Raw genomic sequence first — 16,203 nt, forward strand, 5'->3', positions numbered from 1 at the left:
ATAATGAAGATGTGGTACAGATATACAAAGGAATAATACTCAGCGATTAAAAATATAATAATGCCATTTGCAGCATCATGGATGGACCTAGAGATTATCATGCTGAGTGAAGTAGGTCAGACAGAGAAAGAGAAATATCGTATGATACCTTTTACAGAAACAGACTCACAGACTTAGAGAACAAACTTATGGGGAAAAAACTGGGGAAAGGGATAGTTGGGGAATTTGGGAAGGGCAGGAACAAACTCCTGTATTTAAAATGGATAACCAACAAGAACTTAACTGTAGAGCACAAGGGACTGTGCTCAATATTACATGGCAGCCTGGATGAGAGGGGAGACTGGGGGAGAATGGATACATATATATATGGCTGAGTCCCTTTGCTGTCCACCTGAAACTACCACAACAGTGTGAATTGGCTATACTCCAATACACAATAAAAAGTTTTAAAAACTTTAAAAAAAAAAAGGATTTTAAAAAGGAAGAAGAATCTTAATTACCATTTCAGATAATTACTCATAGTGTGCTTTGCTATTAAGACAAAGTCTCAGGCCCTATCATATCTAATTCTTTGCTACTAAAATAAATTCTCAGGCCCTACCAGATCTAAGCCTGGGGACCAGCAGTGTGTACTTTAACTGGCTCTCCTGATGATTCTGATACACTCAGAAGCTTGAGGATTTCTGATCTACTTTATGTCAAGGAGTACAACTCTCGGCTTCAGTTAGGTCATTGTGGAGTGGACAGTGGCAAGATGAATCATCTAAATGATGATTCAGACCAATGGTTATAGTTTCCTTGTGCTGTTCAACTTCACTAGCTTAAAAATTGACACTTTTTCTGGTTATAGGGGTTACTGTGAAAATAATTTTTTAATATTTTCATTTATGAAACTTCAAATTTTTTAAAATACACCAAATGTAATCTCTCCTCAGGTTATTCATTTTGAAGCAAAATAGTGTCTATGCAGCATTAAGGAATACATAATCTGATAAAACTTATATTAAAATATTTACTACCCTAATCTATAGTTTTACTTCCGTTTCAGTGACATGAATTAAGCTTTGTCATATAATAGGTGATCCAAAAGGAAGTAGACTGACTTTTCTCCACAATCTGACTTCAGATTTCTCCAACCAGACTATATATTACCTGAAAAGGCCTGGCTATTTCAGCTTCGGGGTATTTTATTGGACTGCATATTTTTCTCCATTTGCATCCCACACAAATCCAACACGTTCTTAATGACCCCATCTAAATTACTCTTTCAGTGAAGTAATCTCTGTCTCCTCAGGCACAATGAGTATAGCTCTCTATTACTTTTTATTACCTCTATGAGAGGAAACAATGCTCTTCTCAAAGAACCTTTAAAAAAAAAAGGCAGCTTTAAGGAAACTATTAACATTTCCCTTATGACAGGTTTCAGTAAACAAAAAGACTTACTTCCTGACACTGAATATTTAAGAAACTTTCAAAAGATCAGATTTTAAATAATGTTAAAAAGAAAACTATTCTCATGAAGACAAGTTCTCACTAAACATCTCAAGTAATGATCAATAAAGACTAAAAAAGTTTTTATGGATAAAAAGGGAAGGTCTTATGTGTTTAGTTCTCTTCTGTATATATCAACTGAGAAATACAAATCAAACTGATAAATAATAGTATGTCCACAGTCTATAGTAAAAGTAAGTTTTCATAGGATATAGATTTTTCTGTAACCTACAGAAAGATAAAAAATGATATGAAAAAACCTAGTTCATTTATTTCTTTCAAAACATTCATTGGGTGCCTACTGTGCACAAAACTTTATTTCTTTCCCTTCTCTCATATTCCAGAGAATAAACAAGCACATTAAGAAAATAAGTCTGTAGTTTTAGACTTTACAGTATGCTTAATCCTCCAAACTGAATAACAAGTGCAAACAACTGAGAAAGCACGACCATTTGAATAGTAACTAAGTTCATTCTACTTAAGATTTTGAATATCATGAATTCACGATATCCTGAAAATATGTCCTAAAAAAATAAAACAAATAATCATATTTATTTTTATTTTATTTTTTTATTATTTTATTTATTTATTTTTTTTTTTAGTTTTTTATTTTTTAAATTTTAAAATCTTTAATTCTTACATGCATTCCCAAACATGAACCCCCCTCCCACCTCCCTCCCCATAACATCTTTCTGGGTCATCCCCATGCACCAGCCCCAAGCATGCTGCACCCTGCGTCAGACATAGACTGGCGATTCAATTCACATGATAGTATACATGTTAGAATGTCATTCTAAAATAAATCTTCCCCTGGGTTGGGAAGATCCCCTGGAGAAGGGAAAGGCTACTCACTCCAGTATTCTCAGCTGGAAAACTGGGGTCACAAAGAGTTGGACATGACTGAGCAACTTTCACATTCACTTTCACCTTAGAACACTGAAAAAGTGAAAGTGAAGTTGCTCAGTGGTATCCGACTCTTTGCAACCTCATGGACTGTAGCCTACCGGGGTCCTCTGTCCATGGGATTTTTCAGGCAACAGTACTGAAAGGATAGCATTAAATCATCAATCAAACTTTTTCTTCTAAAAACCTTCCTATATTATTAAAATAATGAGCCTCTCAAAAGAGAATTCAGAGAGCAGTAACTTGAAGGCGTTTGGATTCTGGAGTAGGAAAAAAAAAGTTAGAAATACATTGCTTGTTTCTCTCTAAAATTATAATTCCAGCTGTTATCAATTATGATAACAGCTATATAAGTCAAAAAAGGAATGTATTCTTATTTTCTGGTGGTGAAATAAACAAGACCATAATAGCCCAAAAGGAATGTTTGTTTACTAGGTACTCAGTACCATACAAAATTCTACCATATTAAACAGTTCAACTCTCACACCAGGAGAAAGATTTTATTATTATACATTGAGAAGAGGAGACTGAGACACAGATAGATAACATGCTCAGTCATCCAATGGTGGAAGGACCATTTAAATTCAAAGAATTTGACTTCAGAGCCTGACATATTAACTCCTATAATGACATATTAACCCCTACAGTCCATGGAGTTGCACATGATAAGTCAAACATGACAGACAACTTTCATTACATATATGATATAGCTTAAATTGTGTGTGTGTGTGTGTGTGTGTGTGTTAGTTGCTCAGACATGTCCAACTCTTTGTGATCCCATGGACTGTAGCTCACCAGGCTTCTTTGTCCATGGGATTCTCCAGGCAAGAATACTGGAGAGGGTTGTCATTTCCTTCTCCAGGCGATCTTCCCAACCCAGGGATGGAACCCAGGTCTCCCACATTTCAGGCAGATTCTTTACTGCTTGAGCCACCAGGGAAGCGCTATTCAAATTATAACATATGCAATTAACATAACTTGAAACTACTTTGAAATATGGACTGTTAGTAAAAAACAACTAGAGACACAAACATTTTAAAATAAATCATTATAAACTTCAGGAAGTTGAAGAATGTATTATACTTCCATTTGTCTTGATATAACTTGTTTTTCCTTACATAATCCAATTTCATTCAACCTAAACCCCAGAACTGAAAATATTTATCCCAGTGAGGAAGATTTAAAATGCTTGGGCTTCCCTGGTAGCTCAGACAGTAAAGCATCTGCCTACAATGTGGGAGATCTGGGTTCGATCCCCGGGTCGGGACGATCCCCTGGAGAAGGAAATGGCACTCCACTCTGGTACTCCACTCCAGCACTCTTACCTGGAAAATCCCATGGACCGAGGAGCTTGGTAGGCTACAGTCCATGGGGTCGCAAAGAGTTCAGACACGACTGAGCAACTTCACTTTCACTTTATGTATAATATAAATTGATGAAATAATTAGAGAGATTAAGAAGAAATAACTTAGAGAAATGCTGTTTTAAAAGAAACAGATATGCTTTCTACCCAGCACATTTTAAGGTAAGTTTTTATTTTCCAAAAACAAAATTTAGAGCACCCTCTAGTGGAAAACTGGTGACAAGAAGTTTAAAATCTGTTCCTGAAATTTTACAATTCGGTTTCCACAAGTATCTCTGCTGCTGCTGCTGCTAAGTTGCTTCAGTCGTGTCCGACTCTGTGCGACCCCATGGACTGTAGCCCATCAGGCTCCTCTGTCCCTGGGATTCTCCAGGCAAGAACACTGGAGTGGGTTGCCATTTCCTTCTCCAATGCATGCATGCATGGTAAGTCACTTCAGTCGTGTCTGACTCTGTGCGACCCCATAGACAGCAGCCCATCAGGCTCCTCTGTCCACAGGATTCTCTAGGCAAGAATACTGGAGTGGGTTGCCATTTCCTTCTCTGCAAGTATCTATGACCTGGGCCAAAAAAGTATATTAGATAGACCTTTCTTTCCAAATCTTAACTCTTTAAGTATCCCCATCAATACACATAGACAAACAAGACAGAACAGTTCTCAAAGTCCAACAGAAAAAGGTCTCTTATTTATCTATTTCTAAAAGAAGAGACAGGTAAGATCTGTGAATTGCCAGCACCTACAACACCTAAATATTATAGATATATTGCTACTCTATACATTAAAGAATTCCACTGTGGTTATAAAATGAATACAATATAAAAACAAATGTAATTATTTTTGTAGTTTGATTCTGTGGTTAAAAGATTCAACTGAAAAAGAGAGCTAAAAAACAACACAGGCAAATATTTTCTAAATTATTATTTTTTCCAAATATAGCATAACATTTTATAAAAACATACTTTACTAAATGAATAAATGTGGCAAGAACCTCCACCTTCCAATTCAATTTGGTTACATTCCTTCAGGCTTTGATTATTAAAGGGACTATATGGCCTTGATACAGACATAGTTCCACATGCAAATTTTACCAGATCATTTTTCACACTAAAGATTTACAGTTGAATATATGAAATTGCAGATTACATAAATAATACAGTTATTATATTAGCAGTTAGTGAGGCTACACTGGATGTTAAATTCTTGGCATGAAAATTTGGAGAAAGACTAATAGATAATATCATTACCTGAGAGACTATTTTAAGGGTACTTTAAAATCTACTTTCTGTGGAGGGATGAAAAAACTTGGATCATATGACATAGGGAAGAAAAAGCTCTATAGAAGAGAAGAAATATTGATTATTAATTCAACAATAATTTATCAAACATTTTAGCTGAATGTTGTTCAAGGCTCTGGAGGTACAGTGAATGGACAAGGTCCTTGTTCTCAGGCAACTTACATCCTGAATGGAAGAGGATGGATGATGTTAAGAAGTCAATAAGCTCCATGAGAGCTAGGATTTCTGCCTCTTTTGTTTGGTATCCCCTGCACCTAGAACCACACCTAAAATATAGTAGGTGCTTAATAAATACTTGTTGTATTGTATTTGAAGTGATAAGTGCTTCAAAGAAAACAAAACAGAGTAAGTAGAGAGTAATGGAGAGGGGTGGGGTGGCAGGTATACATTATTTCAGACTCAAGAGTTAGAAAAGGCTATTCTAAAAAGATGCCATTCAAACTTAAGCTTAGTAACCAAAGTCTTGCAGAGATCTGACAGAAGAGCTTCCCAGGAAGAACAAAACAAGAGCACTGGCTCAAGACAGGAGTGATTTCACATTCAGACATTCAAACCGGTTGGGCAAGCCACAATGCCTACATTAAAGAGTTCATATTTTAATCAAACAGTTTGGGCAAAAGATACTGGTGGTTTCAAATGGGGTCAAAGCAGTGGAAATGAAGAGAGGGGTTAACTTCCTTATCCATTTTAGTGAGCAGTAGATAACAATCTGATAATATATGTTCGATATATGAAATGAAGCCAATAGTGGAATTAAAAATAACTCTCAACTCTGAGGCTTAAACAAATGAGTAGATGATGTTCCTATTTGTTAAGATGGAAAAATCAAGCAAGGAACAGTTCATTAGGCAAGTAGTGGAAGAAGAAAATAACTTTTACAACTAGCTGTATATTTAGGATTTCAAGTAAATAGCTAGCGAAATCGACTGAAATAGAGAAAGTTTGGAAGTTGTTTGCACAGAGAAGGTGTTTAAAGCATCGGGCCAAGGAGTTAATAGGAAGAAGGAGGATGAGAACAGTTATTCCAAAAACCTCCAAGGGGAAAAGGTAAAGAATTAAATGTGGAGATTAATGTGATTTCAGTGTTGACTGATACTGTGACTTATTGGTATTGTTTGATAAGAGAAAGAGTATTTAAACACTCTAAAACTAGAGCTGTACAGTAATAAACTGGACTACTTGCAGACAATAAGGGCTTTCTACTAGAGGAGGCATTTCAAGAAGTAAAGGCTATATAATCATCTGCAGGATTTCTACTATAGAAATTCTTAAAAGTATAGGCATTTCCTTTATATGTTCTTAAAAGTATCATATAGGGATTTCTAAGACTATAATTTATATTCACTTAGGCAACTTATTTTATTACGAAGTAGATTCCACAGCAAAAATCACTGGCATATAAAATGTGTACCTTCTACTAGCCATTATTACCTGTTTTTGTCAACAAGAGGTTATCCAGGTGCCTGTCTCCCACTCCAAGAATATATGTAATCACGCAATATCCAGCTGCAATAACAGGTCAAAAACAAAAAGCAAAAGAATTGTGAAAAATACATGCAAACCAGGTTACACATACAACTGAATACAAAGGCAGTTTGAGCTACTTTAACTTTAAACTGATTACTACTCTTTTCGATTTCTTACCTAAATTTTCAAAGAAGATATCACTTGAAACTCAAATTATTATTTCCATCAGAAAAAATATCGTGCAAAATTCTGTCAAATTGTTAAAAAGTCACTTTAACCAAAGTTAAGTGAGAGTGTAGAAACCTTAATTATAACACGTGTCTATCATTTCTCACTTCAAGCTGGGTATATGTTAAGAATGACAGTGAAAAAAGGGTTGTGGAAACATACATAATAAAGTCAATCATACCACAACCATCTTATCTACACAATGACAAAAGTAAATGTAAAATTAAAACAAATTTTAGAGAAATAATCTTGAAGTGCCAGCAGACAGAACAATGAATGAATTCACTTGAGTTGTAAAAACATGTATGAAGTTCATAGCATAATCCTCTAAATTACGAAAAATTACATAAGCAGGACCAGTCATTGTCTCATTTTTTTCTTTCTCATAAAATCTGGAAACCTGGCACATGTTGAAAAATGCTCAAAAAATTTAAGCAAATAACATCTGTTTGAAGCTGAATTTTTTCTGCTCTGTTTCTCATTAACAACCTAACAATAAATACAATTTGCAAATACATGTATGACTATGCCAGTATTTACAAACATATATTTATTTCAGTCACTATGGAAAATAAAAATCAGACCACTTGTTAATAATGGCATTAATCCTGTCTAAATTCAATTAATATTATTAATGTTCATTTGATACATGATTTGAAGGCCACACTGGAAGTCCAAAAATGACTTAAGCAATGACATTACCATTAGATCAATCTTCAATTATTAGGTTGGTGCAAAAGTAATAGTAGTTTTGGACCCTTAATTTAAAATCATTATATCTAGGCTCAAACAGATCTTTATTCATCAAAATAGAACTGTTAAAATCAACATGTTTTTAGCAAAGAGAACTACGTTGGTTTATTCCTGGAGTACAAAGATCTGTGCTTTGGGATTTGATGAACTCTTGGAAAGCATTTTCTGCATCCTGCTGATTGCAGAAGCGTTTCCCTTGCAAAGAGTTGTCAAGATGCTTGAAGAAGTGGTAGTCAGTTGGAGAAAGGTCAGGGGAATATGGTGGATGAAGTAAAACTTCATAGCCCAATTTGTTCAAATTTTGAAGTGTTGGGTTCTGAGATGTGCAGTCGGGTGTTTTCATGAGAACTGGGCCCATGCTGTTGACCAGTGCTGGTTGCAGGCATTACAGTTTCTGGTGTATCTCATCAATTTGCTGAGCATTTTGTAATGGTTTCATTGGAATTCAGAAAACTGTAGTGGATCAGACGGGCAGCAGACCACAAACGGTGACTGTGATGGTTTTTTGGTGCACCCTTTGGCTTTGGAAAGTGCTTTGGAACTTCTCGGTCCAACCACTGGGCTGGTTGTTGCTGGCTGTCGTGTAAAATCCACTTTTCATTGCGTGTCACAATCCAATTGAGAAATGGTTCATTGTTGTTGTGCGGAATAAGATGACACTTCAAAACAATGATTGATTTGATTTGTGGTCAGCCCACTTATCAAACTTTTACACCTTTCCAATTTGTGTCAAATGCCAAATGACTGTAGAATGGTTGATGCTGAGTTCTTGGGCAACTTCTCATGCAGCTTTAAGAGGACCAGCTTCGATGAGAGTTCTCAGTTGGTCATTGTTAACTTCCAATGGCCAGCCACTATGCTCATCTTCAAGCCAAAACTTTGCTCACCTCCTTTGCAAAACCACTACACTGTACATTTGATAGCAATTCCTGAGCCAAATGCATTGTTGATGTGTGAGCTGTCGCCTCTGCTTTATGACTTATTTTGAACTTGAATAAAACAATCGCTTGAATTTGCTTTGTGTCTAACGTGATTTCTATAGTCTAAAATAGATACAAAATCCAAAGCAATAAGTCATTAGCAAAAGCACATGAAGTGAGAAATTCATATAAAAAAGATGTATAAAATTACCACATTTATTTAAGAATGTATTCCAATATCAAATGGCAAAGGTCAACAATGTAAAACTGCAATTACTTTTGCACCAACCTAATTATAAAATTATAATTTTCTGAAGGCTAGGCTTTTAAGTAAACACATTACATTCATTACGACTAACCCTTTTAATGATGTAAATTAAGTATTATATATATCCACTGAATGAAAAAAACCTCCGGTTCCAGATATTAACAGGATTGTCCAAAGTCACTGGACTGGGGTTTAAACCTAAGTCAGACTCCATCGCTCACACCACTTTTGCACTGTACTTTGTGTAATTCCTCCTTCTCAGAATGGCTGTTTTTTAAAATTTATTTTTAATTGGAGAATGATTGCTTTATAACATTGTATAGGTCTCTGCCGTACATCAACATGAATCAGCCATAGGTGTGTGTGTATATATACATATCCCCTCCCTCTTGAATCTCCTTCCCACCTCTCCCCCCATTCCACCTCTCTACACTGTCACATGGCATCTGTCCGATCTTCTGAGTCATACAGCAAACCTCACTGGATACCTAGTATACATATTACAGTAACATATGTTTCTATGCTACTCTCTCTTTTCCCTACCCACTCCTCGCCCCCTGGGTCCACAGGTCTGTTCTCTGTGTCTGTGTCTCCACTGCTGCCCTGCAGACAGGTTCATCAGTATCATCTTTCTAGACTCCATATATATACACTAATATGATATTTTTCTGATTTACTTCACTCTGTATAATAGTCTCTAGGTTCATAAACCTCATTAGAATTGACTCAAATGTGTTCCTTTTTATGGCTAGGTTAATATTCCATTGCATACACATACCACAGCTTCTTTATTCATTCATCTGTCTACAGACATGTAGGTTGCTTCCATGTCCTAACTACTGTAAATAGTGCTGCAATAAACAGTGGGGTACAAGGTGTCTTTTCCAACTATGGTTTTCTCAGGGTATATGCCCAGTAGTGGGATTGCTGGATCATATGGTAGCTTTATTCCTAGGTTTTTAAGGAGTCTCCATACTGTTCTCCATAGTGGCTATGTCAATTTACACCCCCTCTAAAAGGTACAACGTGGCTACTTTGATGGGTGCAACACTCAGCAACATATTTAATTTCAAGTACATTTTTTTAAGAATAACTCACCATACTCTAATACTAGATATAAAAGTATATCTATTTAAAAATATGTAGTGAATGAATGAAAGATACTGTCATTCCAAAAGCTTCTAATCGTATTACTAGTCTAAAAATTTTCACTTCTTCTGGTTGTTCAGTTGCTCAGTAATGCTCAACTCTTTGTGAACCCATGGACTGCAGCACACCAGGCTTCCCTGTCCTTCACCATCTCCCAGAGTTTGCTCAAACTCATGTCCATTGAGTCAGTGATGCCATCTAACCATCTCATCCTCTGTCATCCCCTTCTCCTCCTGCCTTTAGTCTTTCCCAGCAACAGGGTGTTTTCTAATGAGGCAGCACTTCACATCAGGTGGCCAAAGTATTGGAGCTTCAGCATCAGTCCTTTCAATGAATATTCAGAGTTGATTTCCTTTAGGAATGACTGTTTGATCTTGTGTTCAAGGGACTCTGAAGAGTCTCCTCCAATACCACATTTCGAAAGCATCAGTTCTATGGTACTCAGCTGTCTTTATGGTCCAACTCTTACATCCATACATGACCACTGGAAAAACCATAGCTTTGATTATATGGACCTTAGTTGGCAAAGTAATGTCTCTGCTTTCTGTCTAGGTTTGCTGTCTAGGTTTGTCATAGCTTTTCTTCCACAGAACAAGAATCTTTTAAATTTCATGGCTGCAGTCACCATCCACAGTGATTCTGGAGCCCAAGAAAAAAAAGTCTGTCACTGTTTCTGCCGTTTCCCTATCTATTTGCCATGAAGTGATGGGACTGGATGCCATGATCTTAGTTTTCCTAATGCTGAGTTTTAAGCCGGCTTTTTCCACTCTCCTCTTTCACTTTCATCAGGCTCTTAGTTCTTCCTTTTAATTCGCTTTCTGTCATAAGGGTGGTGTCATCTGCATGATATTTCTCTCAGCAATCTTAATTCCAGCTTGTGCTTCATCCAGCCTGGCATTTCACATGATGTACTCTGCATAAATTAAATAAGCAGGTTGACAATATACAGACTTGACGTACTCCTTTCCCAGTTTGGAACTAGTCTGTTGTTCCATGTTTGGTTCTAACTGGTGCTTCTTGACTTCCTTGACCAGTTTGTCAGGAGGCAGGTAAGGTGGTCTGCTATTTCAATCTCTCCAAGAATTTTCCGCAGTTTGTTGTGATCCACAGTCAAAGGCTTTAGCATAGTCAGTGAAGTAAAAGTAGGTATTTTTCTGGAATTCTCTTGCTTTTTCTATGATCCAGTGGCTGTTGGCAAATTGATCTCTTGCTCCTCTCCCTTTTCTAAATCCAGTTTGTACATCTGATAGTTCTTAGTTCACATACTATTGAAGCCTAGCTTGAAGGATTTTGAGTATTACCTTGCTAGCATGTGAAATGAGTTCAATTGTGCAGTAGTTTGAACATTCTTTGGCATTGCCCTTCTTTGGGACAGGAATGAAAACTAACCTTTTCCAATTCTGTGCCCATTGCTGCATTTTATCAATCAGTTACAAATCAGTTACAGTTGACTAAACAAATCAGTTATTCTCAAAATATAGTTTGTAGTGTGACAAGGACCACTGGTTTGCCAACAACACAATATCCTATCTATATTTCTTCCTTAAAACAAAACTAAACCAAGATTTTTGGAGCAAGAATGTGCCTACACTAAAGATATTTCCCAGGCTCACTTGAAGTTAGGCCTGTCCACTGAGATGTAGGCAAATAGAGTCTTAACAGTTAGCATTTTTAGAGTGAACTAACCAGGAGACCTTGGTTGACTCTAATATCCCTAAAGAGCTAAAACTCCAACCACATCGGCTTACACCTGGGCTTCTTACAAAGAAGAAAGTAACTTTTACGTGTGTAAACCATTACAGTCAGATCATGTTAACTTCTGGTGAAAGAAATTGTTAATAGGCTACTGGGAGACTTGAGGGTCACTTACCTAACGGATGAGGAAATACAGCTTGCCGGCCCAAACTGGTCTCCCTCTGTTTTTACATTTTATAAAGAAAATTTATTGGAACAGAGACATACCCATTTATTTCAATATATCTTGAGCACTACAATGGCCTGGCTGAACGGCTGCAACAGAGACCACCAGGCCTAAAAAGCATAAATATATTTACTATCTGAATGGTTTTAGGGAAAAATGGACCAATATTTGATCTAAGGCATTGCTATTCAACATGTGATACACAGATTGGCAGTTTCACTACTATCCAGAAGCTTGTTAAAAATGCAAACTTTTAAGCCCTACTTCATTCCTATTGCATCAGAATCTCCAGCGGGCAGTGGCCAGAGTGATTCTTATACATATCAAAGTCTTCTCTAGTGTTCTAATGTACCTGGGAATCCTGTGTGGAAATGCTGACCCAACATCTGCAGAGGAAAGACCTGAGAGTCTGTCTTACAAACAAGTGCCCAGGTGAAGCCAACGCTGTTCGATGATACTTGTGGTAGTCCTACTCTAAAACTGCTGCAAAATATGCAGTTTTACAAATGAATGAAAGCTCTCCACTTAAAAATTAGTGAGCTACTGAAGGACATTACACCTGGTATTGGTAAAGAGAACTGAGAACATATTAGAACTAATTAGCACAGTGTGTTCACTAGTAAGGGATTCCCTTAGAAATCTGGCCTCCACTTGTCAAGGACACAAAATACAAAACTTCTACTGATATATGCATATGAAGACAGCCGAAACTCCTGCCTCAAAAAGAACACTTACGTTATGAGTGTGTCTGAACTGTCATGTGATACTGGCTTTCTTATTAATTATAAATTAGAATTAGTTTACTTTTTATCACTATTTACTTTGTTTCAAGTTGTTTAGCTATCTCTATGAAAATTATTCACATGTACAGCAATAATATTTTTGACCTAAAATTTTCAAATAAATAAACATGCATGAATTATGCTCATCTCTACTGATAAAGTAGGGCTTCCTTTGTAGGTCAATTGGTAAAGAATCTGCCTGCAATGCAGGAGACCTGGGTTTGAGTCCTGGGTCGGGAAGATTCCCTGGAGAAGGAAATGGCAACCTACTCCAGTATTCTTGCCTGGAGAATCCCAAGGACAGAGAAGCCTGGTGGGCCACATGCCAATTGGGGCTGCAAGAGTTGGACACTACTTAGTAACTACCGATAAAGTAAGAGGTTTTTATAAACTATGGTTTGTCATCAAATTTGCTTTTCGGTAATATTTGAAAGGAGCCTGTTCCTTGTTATTACTGGATTGTTTTCCAATAGTAATAAAAAGTATATGAGAAAGAGCCTTTTACTCTGCCTCAGTGAGTTATGGTAATAAATATTTCTTGAAATGTCATTTCAGGAAACTTCTTTTTACATCAAGCGAGACAGCATATGATATCTCTCTCTTTCATACATATTCATGGTGAAAGTGAGTATTTGGGGGTGTTTCAGTAATTTAAATATCAACACTTGAGAGAAAAGATTACATCCTGAAAAAGATATGTGATGCAAGATTAAGATAAGCCTCAGAAACTGAGGCCATAAACAATATTCAGGATGATTTGAGATGGCACAGAGAAGAACGGAAGAGTTTTAGGAAAACTGAAAATATTCTGTGAGTATAATGGGACACTATACCTGTTCCAGACAACCTTGTCAAAAGCATGCTTTTCATTAGTATTTTGACTCCATGCGAAATAAACACCTTCAAACTGATTTTGTAAAACAACTCTGATTTAAAGTAAAATATAGAGAAATATAGACAAACAATACCATTTCCCTTTCCTTAGTAAAGATATGAGTGTGAGAATAATCAGTGTTCCCACATTTACTTTCATGATACAGATTTGACACCCCGCATAATCTGAAATAAAATGACATCATAACTAATTGTATTCTTCTTCTTAACCTCTACCAAAAACCTAAAATGTTACTTTTTAAAATGAAAGTTTTACATGTATCCATATGATAACACCCAACAATCAGATTCTAGCACAATGCTGTACTGACTTATCTTTAAATAATGGTTTTCAACCTCTAACATTACCTGGAATGCTACCAAACTCATTGAAACACAAAAAAATTATTTTGTAATGGAGCAATATATATAGAAAGCAGAAGAATGTTCAAAGTAAGATAAAGAGAATGTCTGTTATCAAATCAGTTATCAGGATATGAATAAATGTGTAATGCTCTTATTAGAAAGAAGATCTAATTTGGAGTTAACTGTACAAGTATAATTTAAATAGCTTTTTTTTTAAACATCAGAAAAGTCATATTCTCATTAGCTCTTGGGAAAAAAAGGAAACATTATATAAAAGGCACAATCCTATGACATTTAGCACATATAAAATATTGTTCCAATATTCTCATTAAGTGAGCAGGGTTTTCAAATTTTAGTCAGTATTTATGGATTATACATATACTTCAAGTAGAAAAATATTAACATTTCTTAGCTGGGCAAAAATTCATATATTTTCTAAAATATATATATTATATTACACATACTAGGGCTTCCCTGGTGGCTCAGACGGTAAAGAATCTGCCTGCAATCTGGGAGACTGGGTTTGATCACTGGGTTGGGAAGATCCCCTGGAGGAGGGCATGGCAACTCACTTCAGTATACTTGCCTGGATAATCCCCATGAACAGAGGAGCCTGGTGAGCTACAGCCCATGGGGTTGCAAAGAGTTGGACACAACTGAGCGACTAAGCACACAGCATACACAATACTATATGCATAGGTATGCAAAAGATTTTCTGCTACACTTCATAAAGGCTTGAGAAAAAAACAAAAAAAGACAAAGAAATTGGAAAACATAAACTAAACGAAAGGAAGCAATAAATATGAAATAGAAAAAGTGAAACAAATTAATAAAAGAAGATCATCATACAGTCCAACTGTTTTTAAACATGGCTGCTCATTAGAAACACACCTGGAGCTTTGGAGAACAGCAATACCTGAGCATCTGCATTTTTCAAACACTTCCAAGACAATTCTGTTATGCATCTGGATTTTGAAAAGTGATTGCAAGTTTTTTAATTAAATGGTAGTTTTAGTGATGTAGAATTCTGTTATTTTCTGTTGACCAAATAGATAATTTCCTTTAGTATTTATTGTAAAGCTGGTTTGGTGGTGCTGAATTCTTTGACCTTTTGCTTGACTGGAAAGCTTTTGGTTTCTCCATCAAATCTGAACAAGAATCTTACTGGGTAGGATATTCTTGGTTATAGGTTTTTCCCTTTCATCACTTTAAATATATCATGCCATTCCCTTCTGGCTTGTTGAGCTTCTGTTGAGAAATCAGTTGATAACCTAATGGGAATTCCCCTGTATGTTATTGGTTGCTTTTCCCTTGTTGCTTTTAATGTTTTATCTTTGTCTTTAATTTTCATCATTTTGATTACTATGTGTCTGAGTGTGTTCCTCCTTGGGTTTATTTGATCCGTTAGTTTGACTTAGTATGAATAGAATGCTGGATTTCTAATTTATATTTACTAAAAACTGATATAGTTCCATGTATTCTGGCATCTAGTATTACTGCTAAAAATCTAGAAAATTTATTATCTTAGTGATAAAGAAAAATTTTGAATGAGGCTTGAAACTTCTAATCCAATTTTGAGAATACAAAGAAATATTACGTTGTAAAAAAATATAGGAAGATAACAAGCGATACAGTATTAACTAAAGTACAGATTTTGTTCAAATTTCACAAAATTTTATGTTCGTATTCATTATTTGTTTTCATATCTTATTCAAGATTCCACACTGTATTTAATTGCATTGAGCAGCTTTAGTCATGTGCAACAAATTCTGGTAAATTCTCTTCATTTTTATTCTAGTACAAATATTTTCTAAATTTCCTTATTATAGTTTCTTAGATATACCCATCATGAAAAAGTAGACATTTAATTTCCAAACACATGGGATTTTTAAAAAAGTATCTTTAACATGAATTTCTCATTTGATACTAATTTCTCATTTAAATGTTTTCTTCTCTGCAATTATCCCTCTGTGTTTTTTTCAAGCTAACTTTATTGAGGCTTTCAGTGACTCAATGATCTCTCTTGGTAAATGTCACACTGCACTTGAAAATATGTGGGTTATTTTCAAATACCTTTTAATACTGATTTCTAACATAATTCCACAGTGATAAATAAACAGCCTTTGTATGATTTCAATACCTTTACACCAAGAAATTTTTGCACTTTGTCTTATGTCCCTTGATATGTTCCAGTGTCTCCTAGTTTATAGTCTATGGAAACTTGAAAAGAATTTGTGTCCTACTGTTGTGTGAAAACTGCATGAATCCTAATTATGTTGAAGTGGTTCACAATGCTTTTCAGGTCTACTATATACTTCCATGTCTCTGTATATTCACTCTGTTAATTTCTGAGAATTTGATACTGAAACTCCAACTAAAAATATTAATTTACTTAAAAAATAATTATAATATCCCAGTTCATAC

General features: G+C 35.6%; 1 protein-coding gene across 4 annotated transcripts in view; it reads right to left on the bottom strand.

Moving 5' to 3' along the window:
• Positions 1-16,203, bottom strand: part of PIK3C3 (phosphatidylinositol 3-kinase catalytic subunit type 3) — a 161,360-nt gene that overhangs the window by 25,895 nt on the left and 119,262 nt on the right. For 3 of the 4 annotated variants that reach the window (XR_011252452.1, XR_011252453.1, XM_069569209.1), the window contains exon 21: positions 6,484-6,558. Coding sequence is in view for 2 of the 4 variants with exons in the window: in XM_069569209.1 (XP_069425310.1) it covers positions 6,484-6,558 (75 nt within the window). In the remaining 2 variants the exon portion in view is untranslated. Of the gene's footprint in view, positions 1-3,912; positions 4,317-6,483; positions 6,559-16,203 lie in introns of those variants that run through there. The other variant, XM_069569210.1, reaches the window with a different exon arrangement.

The sequence above is a fragment of the Ovis canadensis genome, chromosome 23 (genome assembly GCF_042477335.2).
Source record: "Ovis canadensis isolate MfBH-ARS-UI-01 breed Bighorn chromosome 23, ARS-UI_OviCan_v2, whole genome shotgun sequence".
Taxonomy (NCBI): Eukaryota; Metazoa; Chordata; class Mammalia; order Artiodactyla; family Bovidae; genus Ovis; species Ovis canadensis.